Source organism: Chelonoidis abingdonii, chromosome 18 (genome assembly GCF_003597395.2).
Source record: "Chelonoidis abingdonii isolate Lonesome George chromosome 18, CheloAbing_2.0, whole genome shotgun sequence".
Taxonomy (NCBI): domain Eukaryota; kingdom Metazoa; phylum Chordata; order Testudines; family Testudinidae; genus Chelonoidis; species Chelonoidis abingdonii.
This window is the reverse complement of record NC_133786.1, coordinates 17,045,633-17,066,982: the sequence shown is the minus strand read 5'-3', so window position 1 is coordinate 17,066,982 and position 21,350 is coordinate 17,045,633. Positions and strand designations below refer to the sequence as shown.

The following is a 21,350-nucleotide window of genomic DNA, read 5'->3' as shown; positions in this document are numbered from 1 at the left end:
GGGATACAAGAGAGACTTTCATAATGCATATAATGGGAAGTATAGTACAGTAGTTCTTTTCTAAATTAGAGCTGCAGAAATATGTTTAAAAATAGGGGAAGCTTTAAGGAAAAGGTCAAGTAAAAGCAGCCTGCTAAAGCAAGCTAATCTTAGGGTTTAATGCTTCTGACTACTTTCAGGATAAAAGCTAGGTGGGACATTTCACTTAGTTCTCTATGAACTGCCATTTATATACATTACATGAGTGATGTACCTAAATAGAAAAAAACAATGATTTCTGAAAATACCCATGGGGCATCCACGGCAGAGGTGGTTCATGTTTATATTTGTGACACAGAACACAGTCATGTTAGCGTCACTGTGTCATGTTATCAAGTGGAATATGGCTTTTGAAATCGGAAATGCAAGCAGACCTGACATTGCTGTTCTCTTGAGCTGAGGCAGTCACCCCAAAGTGGTGAGATGCTAAGATGACTCAAATTTCTTTCTTTTGTAGGTTCATCTCAACCGTAACATTATATAAAGGGAGTGGAGAGTTGTTAATGTTTCATCTATTTCATTATGTAGCTTCATTAAGAGCATTCTGCTTACAATTTTCATATCACTGAAACTAGCATGAAGTAATGTCCTTATAATAGAGAAAACAAAAATGATCAGAAACTACCTAAATTGGCAGATACTAGATTTCTTGTGACTGTGCTAATGTGTAATTCATTTATGCAAACTTAATGTCCATTAACATTTCTTGTAGAGCTCCATTAGCTTTAATAATACATTAGCACCTTTGTGAGGCTTGATCAACTACATAACGGGGAAGAAAATCCCATCTCTCAGATGATACAGGAAAATTGAATTTTTTTTTCTTTTAAACTTGTTTATAAGGGGGTCAGATGAGTAGTTCAAGGTTTTCCTATGGATATTTCTATGTAATGCCTACCTTTTGGTGCAGTAGAAATGGGTCGGTCTTTTTAACAGCGTGTGCAGTAGGGTTCCTTCTACATTTGTCTGTGAAAGAGAAAATAAATCTCTTTTCTGAATCCTTTTGGTTGCAGCTTGTAAAAGGCACCACACAAAATGATGACAAAGTACATTTACACCTGTGGTTATCTGAAGGTCTTGGGGGACATCCAAAACCTTCACTGTATTGGTTTTATTTGTTGCTAAGGGCATTTTTTCCACTTATCACTAATTTTAGGCCTGCCTTTGGGTGTCTCTTTGGGATGGAGAGGTGTTAGTCAGTGCTTACCACAAGTTTGTTGGAATGCACTTAATGCAGAGCTTTCCATAAGAGGATGCAGAAACAATGTGAAATGGTCTTGTTAACTAGCGTGTTTGTCTTCACATTGGCACTAGAGGAATAGCTCTGCCAACGATCATTGCTTCCCAACAACCCAGGGAGCTGCACAATAAATGTCCTTAACAGTCTCCTCTCTCTCTCTGTCAATCTGTGTCAGCCCTCTCCTGGTGTTGAGGGGAGTTCGGTCTCCATGACGTGTCAATTCCTGGCCCTTCTTCTAAACCTGTTGTGGGAGTGGTAATGAAGGTTTATATAGTCAGGGGACACTGAATTATACTCGTGTCTAAGCTATGTTGTGATAAGTGGGCCTACAAATGTACCCTAATTGTGAGCTCATCTTTGAAAAAATATCTGAAGGTTTATAAGAGATCACAATAACATAAAGAACAAATGTGGATGCGAGAAGAAGCAAAAGTGAGACAGAGGCTGAATTAGTTCAGACAAAAGTCCTACTAGTGTAACTCAAGGACTATGTTAAGATCATGCCTGGTACCTGAGAGAAGGGTGGAACCAGAAATCTGTGAACCAGAGTTGCTGTGCTAGAAACTAGGCCTAATTGGTGGTGGTAGTGGTGGGGATTCCGCCTATTGCTTCTTTTGCAGGTCCTCAGAGATTTTGGGGAGAAAAATTGGCTACTGGAGTGAGCTTCATCCTCATAACAGCCACCCCCACCATTGCTTGGGACCCTGGGCCTTTGTCATCCCAACCCTGAAAGGGATCCTGATTTGACGGGGCCAGAGAGAGGGACCTAGATGTCATGACCAACCCCACTGGTTCCAGCTGACTCCCAAACACCACCTGGATGAAAGAGAATCAGACATTGTAACAGTTCAAACTCATCTCCGCTAACTTTTTTTTCTCTTTTTCCCCAGAAGGAGAGATTTTTACCGCCTTTGATGCCATCTAAGGCCACGTCTACATTTCCCCTTATGTCGGCCAAACTTAAGTTGCTCAGGGTCCCACCGACACAGCTACAGCCATTCATTGCAGGTGGTTTAATTATGTCAATGGGAGAGAGATCTCCTGTCAGCAAAGAGCGGTTACACGAGAGATCTTACAGCGGCACAGCTGCATGAGTACAGCTGTGCCGTTGAAAACTAGCTAGTGTAGACATAGCCTGAGGGTACATCTACACTACCCACTGGATCAGCGGGTAGCAATCGATCTATCGGGGATCAATTTATCACGTGTAGTATAGGCACAATCACTCTCCCATTGACTGCTGAACTCCAGCTCAGTGAGAGGTGGAAGCGAAGTCGACGGGGGAGCGGCGGCCATTGATCCTGCGCCACAAGGGTGCAAAGTAAGTGATTCTAAGTTGATCTAAGATGCGTCAACTTCAGCTACTCTATTCTCCTAACTGAAGTTGCGAATCTTAGATCGATCTACCCCCCCAGTGTAGACCAGGCCTAAGAGACTGTCAAACAAGGGATTTAATTTTTCCTTCTAAAAATCTCTCTCCAGCTAAAGGGAAGGGGACAGAACAAGGGATGTGGTTAAAATGAAAGCCTTATTTAATACCTGACATGGCAAATGCTTTAACATTTTTGCCTTTTTTTCCTTTTGATGGTGTTTCCTCCATGGGACTAAGCAGGCTGAGATCTCTGTATTTCAAACCCTGAACCTTGTTTAACACTGTTTAATGTTGGACAGTGACTGGATTATGCTAACACCTTTTGGTCCATGTATTCCATCTGAATGAATACAAAAGCCACCAAAGAACCATCACATGGAAAGGGCTTCCAGTCACTACCAGCCTGTTTTGGATCTAAGCTGGAGTCCAAGGGCTGAAAGATTCTGTAGCCCAGTTTTTATCTATGGAGCCAGTCTCCTATCTATTTTTTCCCAACTTTGTTTTTGAAGACACTATGGTCAGAGGATTCACTACAGGTCTAGGGAGGAAGTAAGGAAGGAATTGATGGGATCAAAACACTGGCAGCGCCCCTCTAAGGGGATTCCGGGCAATTCTGTTTATAGACCACTGGGAATTCTGTATATAGACCCCTGAAAGAGAAGGGAGCCAGTATGATCTGATGGCAGAAGTAGGGATCAGAAGATAGGAAGTGGTTGTGGCTGTTGATATTGGGGAGGCTGAGCAGCAAAAAGAATCCGCAATGCTGCCATATCAGCTCTGGGTCCTGCAGGCTACTCTTCTGGCTTGGCACAGACCATGCCATAGAACCGTATGGGAGTGCTGGCCTGGACCTGTAGTGTTGTGGGGAGACCTGGCAGTGCAGGCTTCTGTCTCCTGAGTCTCAAAGCTACTACATGTAGGAATAAGCTACAATCCTTTGGTGACCTTTTTTTAATAGATCAGATTCACACTAGCTCCAGGCAACAGTGCGGAGGCAGCTGGAGCATTCACCTACTTCCACGTTCCTCTCTGTGAATCAGTTTTCTTGTCCCTAAAATGGGAATAATACTAACCTTCCTCAGTAAAGCCCTTTGAGATCTCCAGAGGGGGAAGTGTGATATAAAAGCTAGTTTCTCCTCAATGTGAATGATGCATGCAGTTCAATGCTTTTTTTGCCCATTACCCAAAGAGGGGCTACATAAGATGGAGGAAAATCCACCTGTCTTCTCTGACTGAAGTGTAGATCAGAGCGTCCTCTGACGCAGGGACAGCCTTTTAAAGAAATTATACTCCTAAAATCAGGCATAATTGTCACTTTCTCAGTAGGTTTTTAGAGCTGGGGTTTGCAATCAGAGTGAAGTAGCCCTCCAAATTGCTATTTCATGTACTTTAGCTGACCACTTTGTTACCTCCAGCTTTACAGTATACCGAATCTCCAAGCAAGTGGCAATTAACATTTGCACATAGTGCTGTGTCAAAACATGTGTTTACATAGTTGTGTTGCTGACCCCAGGGAGGCATAATTTGAAAGAGGGTTGGTTGCTTTTAAAAAAGAAGTGATTGCATTTATTGTTGCACGATGCCGGCCTGAACTTACCCTTCCATACAGCACACCATGTCCATGTCTTTGGAATGTCAGCTACTGACACTGTACGGGGAGCCAGAGAAGACCATTTTCCCAAGGTGTCATATACCCCAGTGCTCCTACTCTGTCAGACTTAAGAAAGAAAGGTGGTATATGAAAAAGAAAGAAAAGAAAGTATTAGCAGGCAACTTTCAAGTGATGGATCCAGCTTTCAAAGCTTATGAGCTAATATTTGTTGGTTTCAAGTGAACACACAAAACACAACATAAACCGTGAAGCTTGGAATGTAGGGGAGAGGAAATGGTAGTCATACTACTAAACAAATCAAAACAAAACCTACAAAAGAGAGCAAAGGCTGAATGAGCTCAGCGTAATCTTGGCCTTAGGAAGGGTAGTCTTGAAACAGTAGTAGTCAGATATTCTCCTACATATTTCATAGTAATTTTCCAAGTAAAATGTACTTGGGTTATTCCCTACACAGTTAATAGCAGCTGTGGTAATGTTTTTTCTGTCATGCTCTTGAAAAAGAAACCTCACCTCAGATTAACCAACATGTGCATGGTGCAAATGCAAATGATCAAAGAGAAGGTTAGTTTGGGGTAGGCGTCAAAAGAAGCCAACTGATTGCAGAAAAGTCCAAGTACTTTTCCCCAATAAGCAAGTTCCTCCTATTGTCCCCTCAGATGGTGTAAATTACTGCTATAAAATAGCCACGGTAAAATTTGGACCCTAAAGGTAGTATTTTCAAAAGCTCCTTGGTGATTTAGGAGCTCAAGTCTCATTGAAGATCCATAGCACTTCTGCTTCTAATTCATGCAGGTGCTTCTGAGAATGCTACCCTGAAATATATATCTGTTCCATTAGAAATATATTTTCAGCCCTTAAGAAAAGGAAATCATTCTGCTGGAAATTGAGATACAAGATGTCAGCCTGCAAAGTGACCTGTTACAATGAATTTCATAAACAATTCATTTGTATGTTTTTCTTGTGTGTTACAGTTCAAAGAATTTAAAGATTTCAGCTTCTTTTTCATTTACCAACCACTGCTAAGAGCTAAATTTTTTAAATGGCTCTCAGCCGTGCTCCCTCGGGCTGAGTGCTTTCTATCTCCTAAAATAGGCCGGGGTGGGGAGTCGGTGCTCTGAGGGACAATGGATTCCATCTTAGGCTCTGACTTCACTGATCAGAAAGGCATGTGTGCAGCTGTGTTAGCTGTGAAAGCAAAACAGTGGAGACAAGTGGAGTTTTACTATAGGGTAAATTAGGCAAGGTCAACCACATCCCTGACCTGGCCTCGCCTATGTCAGGGTAAAAAATTCAGATGCCTTGTCTCCACTAGGATTTTATGATAAGGTACTGAACCAGCATCCGTTATCTCACTTGAGGGTAGGGATAGAGAGGGAGACATTTGTTTCAGGGAAGGCACAGCCTCAAGTGATGCGGGAAGTGGAGTTGATGTCTCAGTCTACTTACAAGATGTCCTAGCTGCTCGTGGTTACTATCAGTAATTCCAGGGCACTTTTCATTAGAATAAGGTTAGTGCTCTAGGCAAATTCCATTGTGGTGATGATCTGCTCTCCTAATGTTCCGCTGTGGTATCAGTAGGCAGCGAAGTGCTTATCCTTCACTCCCCTGCTGGTAAGCCTACTCATGCAGAGTTGCAGAAAAAAACATGGACTTCTGGTGTTTTTCAAGCCCTTTGGGTGTGCAGTAGAACCTCAAGAATTTGTGTCTCACTATTCCACCAGCCCCATAATGACCCCACGCACAATGGGGTCTTAAACCATTTTATAGCAAAGACTTGGTAAGGCTGTTGCTCATTATGCTTAATGTGATTGTTCTATTGTTACCTGGTCCTCTGCTTATTTGTAAGCATTTTGTCATGTTCTGAGACTGTAAAATCTTAGGGACAAGCACATTCTTTTATTGTATTGTATGTGAGAAGGATAGCTAGCACAGTAGGACTTTGCTCCCTGTTTTGGATTAATAGGGCCATTATGATGTCTGCTATGAGAGAGGCTTAATAGAAAAAGACTACAATCACTTTACTACTGTACTGTGAAGCGTGCAAAGTAATTAAGTGAGCTGCAAGTTCTCAAATAAATGAACTCGGAGCTTGGTATTTGCCACTCTTACGTTGAGTAGTAGCTCATCCTACTCATGAAGTAACCTAATAGCATTATGAGTAAAGGGTGGGAAAGTCTGGTCCTTTCTGAACTTTTGAGATAAATGCTGTTATGTGAATGTAGGAAATATTATTGAAATGAAATCTCTGCAGACAAGCAGGCCATAATGTCTTAATAATGTTTTTAAAAGCAAAACTGAGTTTGACAAATGGCAGCTGTGTTCAGTAACAATAACTATTCCATGCTTGATTAATAGTCACACTAGCAAATGTATAACTGCAATGGATTGATACAATATGCTGCATGGTTTTAGTTCAGACATCTCTAATGGTTCTCGAGTAGCTGTCTCTTTTAGAATTGATTACTGCACGAGGGGTGGATGGGTGTTTGTGTTACATATAATTTTTGAAAGGAAACAGCAACAAAATACATTAAAAGATCATTAAGGAGTTGAAATGAGAAAATACCCCCAGAAAAATGTGTTTAATATTAATCTTCAGTCTTTGTGGTATTTTTTCTTTGCTTGTTATAGCACTGGAAATGGATGACAAAGTATAAGCCTTAACTCTGTATTTTTTCTCTTGTGGGTTTAAATTCTAATTAATTGAACATAGATTTTTATGTCTACATGCATGTTTATAAAAATATATACCCATGGAAACAATTGTGACCGCTTGTTATGCCAGGAGAATTCATTGTACTCAATTATGCTAAAAATCAGCCATATATGTATGCTTTCATACTTTCAGTAATCTTTGTTTCTGGTGAGTACAGATATTAATTGCATGATATGCAGTGAAGTGATTAACATCAATGTAATTTATCATCTGGAGATTTCTGAACATAAATAAATGAGTTGTTTTGTTCAATGAGGTGTTGACCCCTTCAGAATCTGAGACTTAGGTTTTTTTATTGTAAATATGAAAGGCACCACAATCAGCCAAGTGTTGAGTTATTTGATTTTCTGGGGCATTAGTTGCTCTTGTTTGTGACATTTCCCAATTGTGTGCTCGTTTGCAAGCTCATTAATAAGGTTTTCTCAGAGGAATGTTGTTGAGAACGAAGAACGTACAGTAGGGCCTGGGTTTAATAGTTTCACTGTGAGGCTTGGCAAACATACAGCAGCAGTGAGGAGTTAGATGTTTAAAATGGAAAATAATTCTACACAAAATCTTTGAGTTCAAAGGCCTCTTCTTGTCAGTCTGACTTAGACCAAAGCCTTGTACTTTTTTAAATGAAAAATAAACCATTTTGCTACATATGGCCCCCAGAAACCAGATACATTGGCCCCCAGAAACCAGATACATTTCTTTGTATATGCCTATGATTTTGGTGGTTGTACTTCTGTTATGTCAAGCTGGGCTATAGCTGGAGATATAATTGGTGGCATAGGTTGCAGAGTTCACCATCTGAGGAGAAGTGCCTCTAATAGTGTAACTGGCTGTTCAGCAAGAGCAGCATGCTATATATTAAATAAAAAAACTAATCTCAATAACATCTAGGTGGCAACACGTAAGCTGGACATTCAGACTAAAGGTTAGACACTATATAATGAAACGATGTCATCGTGTAAAAAAGAGTAAGAAAAGGCACAATGAGAATAAGAAAACTGGCGCATCTTAACTTTAATATTTCTTTACTATTACAAGTTAAATGCTTGAATCTTCTCTTTATGTTTCAGGGATGACTTTTTACAAGTCTGTTTTGAGATCAGAAGGGCTCCTTTAGACGCACTGTGTGTCAGTCATCCATTTAACTGTTAGTTTAAAAATGAGGTCTATCGATCTGTTAGTTTATTTTCTAAACCCATGTTGCTGTTCAACCATTATATGGACCATAACATTGATACGGATGTGTGCTGCTAAGATAATAAAAGCTGAGGTGGAAAGACCTAATAGACTCTTAAGTCCCTACCCATTCCACTATGAAATATAATCCTCTGATAAGAGGACACAGCTGCTTTTAGGATGAAGATGGCACTTACATATATATAGTAGCCAATATACAAATATTGATGCTTCTGACATTTTTGAAAAATACATTCCTTGAAGGCCTATCCCCAGGTCTTAATCTATAGTCTAGATTTATGCACTAATTGCATCTGCAAAGCTTCATATTAAAATGCCAACTGAATTTATTGCTTTTTCTGTTTGCATTTTTACCCTTTAACTCAAAAGTTGTGTTCTTATAATTAAATAGACATTTTTCCCCTCTAACTTAAATATTTTTTTCTGACTAATTTTGCTTTTTCTGGAGTTAATATATGCAGTCTGATTTAGAAACTGGTGAAAATCAAAGCTGTATGAGCAATTTCCTTGTTGGTTTTAATTTAGACAATATATCATGCCTATTAAAGTAAAAACTCAGGTCAAAAACCATAGATTAAGGAGATGAGAATACATGTAAAACTTTCACAAGCCTCAAAGGCTATTGGAAGGAGTATTGTGAAGTACATCTTGCATGATTTTTAAACTAACATAAAGGAAGGTAGACAGGAATTTTTATTTCAGCTGAAAATATTTTCTTCTGAGGAAACAGTGTCTCCTAGATCAGCAGATTAAAACTAGGGATTAACACGATCAGAAAATAGATTTTAATATATTAAGACTTTAAAAACTCAAAACTTAAGCAAGATAATTTTAATTGAGTTATTAGAAGATTGAGTTTCCTAATTTTCTCAGCTGGCAAAAGATTTGGCATTTAAAAAGCTTTTCATACTTGAAATCAAAAACAAAATATTTAATGCTATATTAACGAACATGTAGAGCTAGATAAAATCTCATTTTCTCAGCACCAGTGCAAGTTTGTCTCCGGTCCATGCGTGCCCAGCTTGGGTTATAAACTCCTTTAGCTTATACTGGAAATATTGTATGCAGTGCTGTAGCTATGATGGTCCCAGGATATTAGAGAAAAGGTGGGTGAGGTAATATCTTTTATTTCACCAACTTCTGTTGGTGAGAGACACAGACAAGCTTTCGTATTTACACAGAGGTAGTTTGTCTTCTGGAAATGTTGACATGGCTTGTGCAGCAGCAGAGATGCTGCAGCTGTACCTATATATCTGCTCTCTTGAATGAATGTAATAGACTAGAGTGCTAAGTGTTACTGAAAGCAGCCCATTGATATATTTTCTTGATCTGTCTGTTCATATATACACACCATGAATTTTAGTGTGTTTTAAACAGCCTGTTTGTTCATTTGGTTGATTTTGAAGGCAGCAATGTGCAAAGAAAGTCTTCAGTCTGATGGGCTGTATCAGCCATGAGGATCATTCGTTTGTTGTTTTTTCCAGGTAGGAAAAGTCAGAAGCAGGCTGAGTTATGCAAAAGCTCTCTTGAGTTTAAAAAACATTTCACATAATGTTGTTGTATTATTAATGGCTCTGGTCCAACACAATCAGTGTATATTGAAAGTGGATGGTCCTGCAGGGGCAGCTGTTGTATGCCCCATAGCACTTACACTGAAATTCTTGAAGAGCCACGAGCTATTAGAGTGTGAAGAATCAAATCTGGTATGATTGACACAGCCCCAAAGAGCATTGTCTGAACGTTGAGCATAATGCAATTTTCTCTCTCACTGCCGCTTGTGATCACTCTTGTAGACAGTGAAATTACTGTACACGGCCACCAAAACTAAATGTACTGCACGGCACTTCCCCATTCTGTTTGCGCTGATTGTATTTCTAAGGTGGTGTCTGAGTATCATCACGCTCTGTCTCCTATTTGGGGTTCAGCAAGAAAACAAAATTTGCAGTTAAACATTTTACTCTTATTAAAAATGTCAATTGCTTTTAGCGTCCGTTGGCCACAGTTTACGTCTTCATTGACTGCCAAGTCCGAACAGCAAACGAGCCACAGAGGCTTGACCTGCTATTCTGCTTCCACAGGAAGGGCTGTCTCCAGTTCAGGGGCATGTGGGAGGATGAGGAGGAAGGAATCTTGCTCTGTTGCTCATTTTGCTGTACTTGTTGTGTGCACAGCACTGGTCTCTCACCATACCTGTAGCTGGCACCCCATTTGCTAAAGCTCAGTCCATTTAAAACAGTTTGACATGCACATATATCTTCAGTAGAAGCTGCAGCTTGTATCCTTTTGTTGTTCCCCCACCTTGCATGTGGTTTTCAGGTGAGGTTAATATTTAAGGGTGGTCTCTAAACAAGGCAGGCCTACAGTTTGTACAGCCTAAGTGCTTTGGGAAGAGTTGGAGATGAAAAGAGTTGTATAAACTTAAAACATGAATTAAGCACCACCATTTCAAAATAGGTATTAAGCACAAGATTGTCAACTTGCCTGTGGGACCATCTGTTCTGCATACAGCCCTGCTGAAAAGTCATCAGTTTTGGGATGGATAGAGTGACAGCCAACTGCTGCAGAGCATGGATGGGCATTTCTAGCTGAGAACTCTAGTACAAAATCTTGACCTCTCGAGGAAAGTCCTGGTATCCTCTGTGTACATTCAGATGGTCAGTAACGCCATTCGTTTCAGGGTCTCCTCTGAAAGAGACTTGCTCTTTAAACTGTGTGTACGCTCAGTGTATGCTCTTTGAAAAGAGGAAATACCGAGTCCATTTTTTGCAATAGTTAGTATTAGAGCTAGGCTGACATATATGCTGGAAATAGAGGTGCTGCTGCACCCCCTGGCTTGAAGTGGTTTCCATCAAATACCGGGTTTACAGTTCGGTTCAGTGGCTTTCAACACCCCCACTATACAAATTGTTCCAGCACACCTGGAGGCAGGAAGCAGCGTGTCTCTATGTAAAGAGGTGAGAAGTGGAGACAGCTTTAGGACTTGCGTGTCAAGATTGTCAGCATCACAGGCGTTATAGACTTTGATCTTTGGCACTTGGGCAGATAGGCACCCTATTCAGAGAGCACCATCGCTGGCCTGGACACGAAGAGTTATTGACAAGTGACCTCTATGTACAGCACTTTTCATTTCATCGGTTGACTTAAAGAACACAGAACACTGTGCTTGGTCAGGCTGGCATAAACTAATCTACCAACAAGAGAGTAAGAGCAAGTCTCATCCTGGCCTCTTTAAAGGCTACTTTTCATGTATTTTATAGGCACGCTACTTGAGTGCTTTTAAAGAAATCTCGTTAAATCCAGAATGGCTTGTAGTAAGATTGGTTGGTTGGTTTTCAAATTGGTTGCTGTTGCAGTGAGTCCTTTTGATGGCTGGTGTTTAAGCTTTTGAATTAATTCAGCTTTATAAAGATTCCTTATAAAATTACTTGGGTGGCTTTTTTTTTTTTAAAGCCACTGGAAAAGTTGTAAGTGTATTAGGAAACAGCTTTAGATTTCTAGAACTAATTGACTACCAGTACTGTACTACTGTGGTGTAGGTGTGGCTCTAACGACTCGTCTTTGTATTTATATAGAAATCCCACTGTATAATGATATAAAGAAGCGCAAGATTCGCATTTCAGGGCAGTTTTGTTGTACGTAGGTAGTAAATGTCCATCTGTTGTTGGCCTTATGCCGACTATTGTTATCTGAGGCATGCAGTAACTGCCCCAGAATGTACTACTGCAGGTCTCATTAATTACAGAATTCTAGGAACTTGGCATTAGAGCCCTGCAATCTGTCGATATCTGAGTTAGATCCACGGACCATTTTTGCAGATTGGATGCGGATACAAATTTTGCATCCACGCAGGACTCTACTCGGCATGTTTAAATATAATGTTTAATAGCTGATACATAGTTATTGGAGACCATAAATTCATCGTAAAAATTTCAGTCTAAAGATTTGTCATGATAACAATAATGAATGATTGATAAGACTATCTAGAATATATGTACCAGTTACTCTTAAAGATTTACTTTGCAGCTGCCACAAATTAAACCAAGTAACTAGAAGGTCAGCTGGTGTTTTCAAGTGTGTAGATATTTTATACTAGCCAGTATATGATCATTTTGCGTCTCTAAAATGTTGCAGACACTTACTGTGACCTGGTAAACCAGCACAATGATATTTTTTTAAACAGTCTTATGGTTTCCTAGTCGCAAGAAAGATCTATGAGACGGAGATTCATTTATTAAAAAAGTATTTGTTTTGTAGCTATCTCAGGAGAGGATTTACTAGTGTACTTTATTCCATTACTGAAAATTATGAGAGTTTAAATTGTTAAACCCAGCCATGGATTTTTTTTTTATTTCCACTATTCCATATGAAGCATGTTAATGAGTTAAACGCTGTTAATAAAAGACAACAAGCCAATAGTATCGGCAGTAGAGATTCTCAAACAAAATAAAAACGTTTGAATTGTTTCGACCTTCATGCATACTGAGTTGCTGCCCTCCCCTGTTTCTTACAGCTGAGTAACTTTCTAAAAAATATATGTGGCTTAATGGCATTTGTGGTATTGAATTGATTTTTGCGTTGATAACATTTTAGCTACAGTTGAGATTGCATTTTTAATCTGTTTCAGCTGTTGAAGGCAATGAATTTCTTATTAATTGCGGACTGTGGCCTTTTTCCTGCAGGGCCTTTCTGAATGATTTCTGAGCTGTGGCGTTTGGCGTAAACGTTTTAATCCCCTGTGTTTATTTTGAGACTTACACAAATTTCCTTTGGACTAGCAAGAACCTGGCATTGTTCAAACAAAGGCAGCAGTAGTTACGATTTTTGTCTTTTGCACAAGTGCTTCCAGCAGAGCCGAAAATATTAATATACAGCGGCACAAAGTATTGTCATACAGTAATGTGACACATGATACAAGGCATCAATTTTGAGCACCACACATATCTCTGGTTTCACCTCAGCATGAAGGCAAATGAGTTCCCTTTAGGTTGAGTGAGTTCAGAGATAAACTTCAATGTAACAAAATGCATTTTCCAGGAAACGGTGGTGCTGCACTTAGTGTGAAATGCTCTTATCTATGATTCACGTTTTGGAGTTATTAGTCAATTTAATTTGTGAAAATACTGAATCTATTTACTGATTAGATGAATGGTATGAATGGGCAAGGGTAGGAGTACTGATGCCAGGCTTTCCTTTATGGGTGCATACAAATCTGATTCTGCTCAATGAGATAATTAGTCAAACAGTTTGGTTTTTTTTTTTTGTCATGCAGATAAACCTCAAGTGCGGGTTTTACAGAATTACCCACTGCAAGGTCTAACGAGAGAAGGGGAGCCACTTGAGCTGACATGCACAGCTTTTGGAAAGCCACAGTAAGTTTGGGACTTCAAAGGCTTGAACAGATCACCCAGTACCAATTATGTCATGCTATAGAAAAATGATTGGCACTTTCTTACCATAGGAAGTTAATATGAGATACTCTGCAGAGAAAATAGTTTAGCCATGAAAACAGTGAGTGCTGAAGGGAAATGTTCTCTGAATCTGTACATCAACTAAAACATTAAGACCTTGATTTTAACCCATATCCATTTTGATATGTGATAGGTGGAAAATGTCTCCTTTCAAAGCTCTAAATAGAGCTTTTTCACAAATAGGCACATAGGAAGCAACTCTGTGCTTTGTGCCATCACTGGCAGTAAGAAGCAACAAAGAGTCCTGTGGCACCTTATAGATTAACTGAAGTATTGGAGCATAAGCTTTGGTGGGTTAATGCCCAATTCATCAGATGCAAGCTATTCACCCATGAAGCTTATGCTCCAATACTTCTGTTAGTCTATAAGGTACCACAGGAATCTCTGTCGCTTTTTACAAATCCAGACTAACACAGCTACCCCTCTGATACTGGCAGTAAGATCTCTCTCGCACAAAGGGAAACAAAGTGAATTTTATTATGGATGCCACATGACAGGACATCCCTTCCTTCAGGGAATGGCTTAGATGGCAATTGGTTAGTAATGAATCTGCAAAATCCAGGCCATTGACTACGGACTGAACCCTACAAAGGTGCAAGTATGTCATGAGGGGTGGAGATTACGGCACATTAGAGTTGAAGTAGAACTGTAAGGTTAGATAGTCTCTCCTTGTCTGTATGTTATTGAAAACAACCACCTCCACCACCCAGAACAGTTTTCAGTGTTTTGTGCAGTGATGCTATTGTACAGTTTAATAGGTTGTACCCCAGGACAAATCTCGTGATTGCAAAGTGTAAATTTTCCCCTTTATTTTTGTGCCATTAGTTCTGTTTTAACCCTTGTAGCCTCCTTAAACAATTCCTCTTTCATTTGGGGTTTACATGCTTTTGTAGGTTAATATGTTGACTCACTCTTTTTAATCACGGAACCTAGCCTTTTCTCTTCCTTATGAACCCAGTCCCTCCGTTTCTTAGGCTACATCTAAACTACAGGCTAGGGATGTGATTCCTCCACTTGTCTATATGTTCTCCCAGTATCTTGATGAGAGCTAATGCAAGTACAAATAGTAGAATCGCATTGGCAGTGGCCGTGAAACACTCCTGAAACTAATGGATACCACAGGTGGGTAGCATGGTACCACTATTGTTTATATTCGCTCTAGATCAAATGGAACTACCATAAGTATGGGCATGCAAGTTGGGAAATCACACCTTTGGCTCATAGTATATAGGTAGGTTTATTCTCATCATCGTCATTATGTTTCTCTGATCTCCCTGCCGTTTTTTGGTAATTTGTCCAGAACTGAAGAGGTTATTCTGGGTATAGTTGTACTCAGAGCAATCTAGATTGGGCGTTCTATCTCCATGGGCAGTGGTGTGAGGTGTATAAACCTCAGAAATGCAGTGGCTTCCTACTTACACCTTGCTTTCTAAATTCATGTCTAACCTTTTCTCCCTCCTCAGTCTGTCTCAGTAGTAGTATGGTTTCCCAGATTCTTCTCCCCCATTCAACGTTCGTGTTTGAGTTCTTCCCCCAGATATTAATCTGCATATTCCCAGTTGAATCTCCTTTTTATGATTTCTGTTCCCACGTTTCCAGGGCTGGCGCTACCATTTAGGCAGCGTAGGCAATCTCCTAGGGCACCAGGATTATTGAGGGGGCGGCATTTTGTCGGGGGAGGGGGGGCGGCAGGCGGCTCCGGTTGACCTGCCGCAGGCATGCCTGCGGAGGGTCCGTTGGTCCGCGGCTCCGGTGGAGCTGCCACAGTCATGCCTGCGGATGGTCGGCTGCCTCCGCGGCTCCAGTGGACGTCCTGCAGGCATGCCTGCAGCAGCTCCACCGGAGCCACAGACCAACGGACCCTCCGCAGGAATGCCTGCGGCAGCTCCACCAGAGCCGCGGGATCAGCGCGGAGGGTGGCAAAATGGCCGTGCGCCTAGGGCGCAAGAAACCCTGGCACCAGTCCTGCACATTTCTAATCTCCCTAGACCCCTTTGTATTTTTTTCTATCCTTGATAACTTCAGCTCTTCCTAATTTAGTATCATCTGTGAATTTAATGAACATATTGTTTACTCCCTTTTCCATATGACTAATGTTCAGTAGGACTGAAAGTAACCCTGACCCTTGCAGTACGCCATTAGACACTTGCCCCAATCTGTCTGTTATCTAACTTCATGTTGGTGCCTATATGGTGATGGTAACACAGTTTTTATATAGTGGGTTTCATTTGGGCATCTGAAAGCATTTACATCAAAAATATAGCCTTTAAGGGTAACTGCCAGGTCAAATGTTGTAGAAATACAGTTGTCACAAAAGCTTATTTTTCAAAAAATTAATATTAAGAGGACAGTTTCCTTGATATTTTAATTCCAGTGCAATTTTTTCAAAAAGAACTATTCCCCTGCGACATTTGCAACCTAAACGTGACTTTGTAGAGTTGTATTAGAACTTGAAAAATAAGGTGAGACATGATCTTTTCGTGTCTAGTTACACAGTAGTCCATTTTCATTGTCTAAACTTAGATGAAACCAAAAACTAAACAAATGTAAATGGTGACAAGTAAACAAGAGCTGCAAATTTCTTTCAGTTTTAGTGGTCTAAGGTGTTACACGTAAGGAAATGAAGTCATTTCTGAATGTGCAAATTGCCACATCTGTACATAACTTCACAGGAGATGTGGCTGCTGTCCCACTAGTTTACAATCTACATATATTTTGTATAACATTTTGAGAGACTAACTATGCCCCTATAACAGTAAAAGTCATTTATCTGACCCCTCTTGCCCGATATTAAAGTTTGCTCTCTCTCAGAATCTTCTGATCACCCTCTGCAAGCTTTAAATGTAAAAACCTATGGCAAAAGGATAAGTTGTTGGGTGTCTCATTTTTTCGTTGTCCCACTTGGGACACTTTATAAGGTGCCTGATTTTCAGTCAGCGGCAAGCAGCAACTCCATTAAAATTGTATCTCTTCAAGGTAAGCACCCTAAAATTGAGACTCCCAAAATCACTAGTCAGTTTGGAAAAGCAAGTCCAATAGATATAAAACCTGGCTTGGCAACGCTAAGATTAAACTTATCCACACAGTCAAATAGCAGGTCAAATTTTGAGTTTCAATTTTAAAAACACCTAGCCTGTACATAGAGGTTTACATGCTTTAACTAAGTTCCACAGATGCCTGTGGACTAGGTAAGTAATTATCTCCATTTTACAGAGCAGAAAGCTGAGGCACACAATGTTTAGCACTTGCCCAGATCCACACAGACAGAAGATCAGAATGCAGGCGTTCCTGCTGCCCAGCCCCAAGATCCCCTCTGTCACATCCATTCGTATTGCCTGTTGGGCAATCTCAAGATTCTGAGTATCTGTTTTCTTGACAAAAGTCCATCACTTGGTCACCATGAAAAGCCCAGACTTTTGTGGGACCCTCAAAAATGGCATGAGCTCCCTCTTTTAGCTCTTGAACAGGAGACAACCAACAAATCTTATCCCCTGAGTCTGGATACCTTAAGAATACTTGACTCTCCTACATAATGTTTCATCCAATGATCTTGAAGTACTTTCCAAACTCTTAAGTCCTCCAAAACCTATGTGAGGGAGGTAGATAGTGGTATACCCATTTTACAGCTGGGATCCTAAAGCACAGCCAAACCAAGCAGTTAGCTCAGGGGTCCCCCAGTGACTGAGAATTCTATTCGGAAGTCAGTTACCGCATTAGTCCTTTTATTCTGAGCACTGGCCCATATTTCTCTCTTTTTGTAAGTATGTGGCTGTGTGGAGGCCATGTGTTCTAGCAAAATTTCCTTCATGACCTCCTCCTTGCCAAGACGTTAGCTTTTGCTCTTGGCAAAAAAAATCCCAACTTTGCTTTCGTCTCTGCAGGAGTAAAAGGTTTTTTAAAAATTACATCATAGGCTGATTAGGAGCTCATATTTTACTCCAGAAAGCAAAGCCGACTTTGAGAAGGATCTCAAATGCTTCATCACCTACATTGAAAACCTAAAATGGAGTAAATTAAACACATCCCAAATTCTTTACTTGGGGGCGGGAGGGAAATACTGTGGAACCTAGTGCCATGGCAGAGGGATAGTGATTGCATTTGTTCTCTGTTTCATTAATAGTACTGTGTCTACGCTAATTCTTTCTCTCTAGTCATGTGGTTATGACTGTATGCATAAGCACATGTTGGTAGGTTACTTGTGTGTTTTGCCAGGATGTTGTGTACAATCAAGAGAGTAATGTTAATTTGCTGTTAAATATTGTCCCACCTATCACACACTGGCTACATCTACGCTGCCAATTGAATGACAAAATATTTGTCTAAAATGAACACCTCTGAAAGACACAAGTTTTGCTGTGACACGCGCCTGTGTGAACAAATGCCCCTTGTTGGGGTGGAAGCTTTTTGTCGGCAGGAGAGCCAACACCGGCTACACTGCGTGACTTGTAGCGGCATGGCTGTAGCGACACACCTATGTCGCTAAAAGCTGTGTAGTGTAAACATAGCCCAAGTGTTTCACCTGTCAAGCAGGAGTTCTGATTGCCAAGCAGCCCATTCGCCACAGTCTGCAAGGCTGACACGTGATACTAATTTTTAAGTTACTTTACTGGGTCATGGTGACACACTCAATTACTATTGTTTTTAGATACCATTTAAAGCTTTTAATGTACCCTACTATGATTTGAATATTTATTAGTCAGCCATAATGCCTGATTAACAGATATGTCACTGTCCATTGAGACTGTTCGAATTGATGGAAAGTTTAGGCCAGGGCTTCTCAATTGTTTACTTTGCATCAGAAATATGTGTTGTCCCACTTCTGTTTAGATGGAGTTTGCTTGGGTTTTTTTTCCCCTTTACTCCTCAGAAGAGCAGTATTCTTCAGTTGTCTAAGAGATACAATATTTCTTTTCTCTCACTAAGAGTGATGAGGAATTTCTCCTTGATTCCAAATACTGCACTGACATGTTTTTGAACGTTTAATGAAAGTGACTGATAGTCTTACTGCCATTGAGAGACCCACAAAAACAGTTGTTCCGTCCACTGACTCTATAGGAATATCCCTGTTCTCTGAGCTGCGTAACTATTACGTTCATTGTTGTTTCATTAGCAACAGATGAGAAAACAGACTACCAAATGGAAAAAGGGTGATAAGGGGTGGGGAGAAGAGGCAATGTTATTTTCCAGCTGCTAAAATGGTGCTAACAGGGGAGACAAAAATGTTGCAAATGTGTCAACTGTATCCCCTTTCAAAGCTGCTCAAACTTGCTAAAATGTATCAATTTTGTTAAATTAACGTGTGTTTTACAATAAAATTCTGTTGAAATTTAATTCACGCTTAAAGGGCTACTGTACATACATATATAGCCCATTGATCGTAGGGCTTAAGCGTTGGAGTTTGTGGAGTTTTCCCCCAAATTAATGAGATGATTATCTTTTTGGTGAGGTCTCTTCTCCTTGGATTGCTGTGAAACAGCACAGCAAGTCAAAAAATATTAATCTCCCAGGGAATCGTTTCCAATTGATATAGGATAAATTGTAAGTAATGTAAGTGCTTCAGCATGTGAGACGTGAGTGATTCAAAAGCAAATGAGGAGAGTATTCACTAATCAGTGCATCTTACTCAGGAAGGTCAAGAATTTCACGTCATTTCCTTAGTGTCTTTTTATCTGTCATGTGATCTCGTATGTGGATGAAATATTGAAAATACCGACTTGATTGTCCGAATTAGTAATGCAATTGTTTCTTTCTTCCCCTCCTGCATAGGCCTACGGAAGTGAAATGGTTAAGAGTAGATGATGAGATGCCTCAACACGTTGTAGTGTCGGGTTCAAACCTTCTCATTAATAACCTAAACAAAACAGATAATGGTACATACCGCTGTGAGGCTTCAAATGCGGTGGGGAAATCATCTGCGGATTACATGCTGTTTGTATACGGTACGTGAGGAAAAAACGCCATTCTAGTAGACTCATTTACACATAATTGCTACATACCACTCTCTAAAAGCTTTTGAAAAAGTAAATATTTTGCTTAATGCTGGAATTTCTGATAGCATCCAACGCATCCTCTCATTATATTGGGGGGTTCTGGGTAACCATTTCCTTCACTCTTTTCCCCTGATGCTAACCTCAGATGAAGAGCCTCTGATGTTCAAAGTCCAGTAAGTGATGACTTCTCAGAGCTGTCATTGTGAGCTTGCCATGGAGGTGGGATGTATTGTACGATGCAGTACAGGAACAGGTCAGAGCAGAAGCTGCAGGGGTTGTGGGGAGGGGCTCATGCGGGCTGAGGGGGCTTAAGTTACCCTCTGACACTCCTGAATATTGTAGGACTGCTCCCTATGGTGCCTTATCTAATCTGTTGTGTTATATCTACTGCAGTGGTACAGGATTGTCTCTCCACTCTGTTTTTAGCAAGTTAAATTACAGAAGAATCAGCAAGCATATCTAGCTAATTACAATCCAGTAAATAAGCTGGAGGAATGAGATGTCTTAAACATATCTGTGGCTGCCAAACAGACGCTAAAACATGCCTCGGCATCTTTTTAAAGTGCTATTAAGTACCTACTTTAATTCTTCAGTTGCTCTGCATTATTTCACCATCACTTTTAACCTTGTTGTGCTCTTGTCATGGAGGTCGGGCATATAATGAAGATTCAGTAGACACTTGAAGAGTGGTCCCCGGTCTAATTATGAACAATTCCCTTGTGCTACATGTGTACTGCTAGTTCTTTAGGAAGACTTAAGATGCATGGGCTTTTCTCCCCCCTGCATTTTATAAATGCTGCCACCCCTAGTGGTGTGGACAGGCTCTAAGGACAGATCAGCATGACAGCCCCAGTGGTCATCAAGCCTGACTGCTTCTAAAGCCCCCTTGACTTCTCGCAAGTATCGATAACTGATGTCTTTGGGATTATTACAATTAAGATTGTGCTGATATTGTGTTTTGGAAGCTTTCTCTGGTTTAAAACTTACTCGATATTACCTCCGCTTGGAACAGTACAGCTCAAAATCCCTTGTGCTGATACAGATCAGGCAGCTTGAATACCCACTTCTGACTTTCATACACAAGCATTGCTGTACATGTACAATATTTTAGGCATTTATAAAGGGAGGCCCCTGTAGAAGTGTATGTCTATGGATTTTAATTAAACCAGGGGTTTTCAAAATTCATTGCTTTGCAACTCCCTTCTGACAAGAAAAATGACTACATGACCCCAGGAAGGGGGACTGAAGCTGGAGCCTGCCCAAGCTCCACCACTCAGGGCGTTGGGGCCAAAGCAGAAGCCCGAGGGCTTCAGCCCCAGACTTGAGGGCCTGTAACCTGAGCCCCACCACTCCAGGTTGAATTCCTTGGGCTTCGGCTTTGACCCCGGGCGGTGGGGCTCAGGCTTCAGCCCCAGCAAGTCTAATGCCAGCCCTGGCAATCCCATTAAAATGGGGTTGCAACCCATTTGGGATCCTGACCCACAATTCGAAAATGGCTGAATTAAACAAATGGTGAACATGTCCAATCTTTTCCCCCAAAGTGCCCCAAAAAAGGACATCTGCTTTTAAAATGAAAGTTTATTTCATAAGACACATCCATGTTTCAGAGTCGTTTTTCTTCTCTCGGTCTGGGGTGGGGTGCATTCACACTGATGGTTTTTCCTTAGATCAACACATGACTGACTTTGCAGTCCTAGAAGGAATAAACTCTCCGTACTAAAT

At 40.6% G+C, this 21,350-nt stretch overlaps 1 protein-coding gene across 4 annotated transcripts in view; it reads left to right on the top strand.

The window, feature by feature from the left end:
• Positions 1 to 21,350, top strand: part of CADM1 (cell adhesion molecule 1) — a 294,651-nt gene that overhangs the window by 228,714 nt on the left and 44,587 nt on the right. For all 4 annotated transcript variants that reach the window (XM_075073458.1, XM_032796110.2, XM_032796113.1 and 1 more), the window contains exons 6-7: positions 13,440 to 13,539; positions 19,405 to 19,577. In XM_075073458.1, coding sequence (XP_074929559.1) covers positions 13,440 to 13,539; positions 19,405 to 19,577 — 273 coding nt within the window. The remainder of the gene's footprint in view (positions 1 to 13,439; positions 13,540 to 19,404; positions 19,578 to 21,350) is intronic.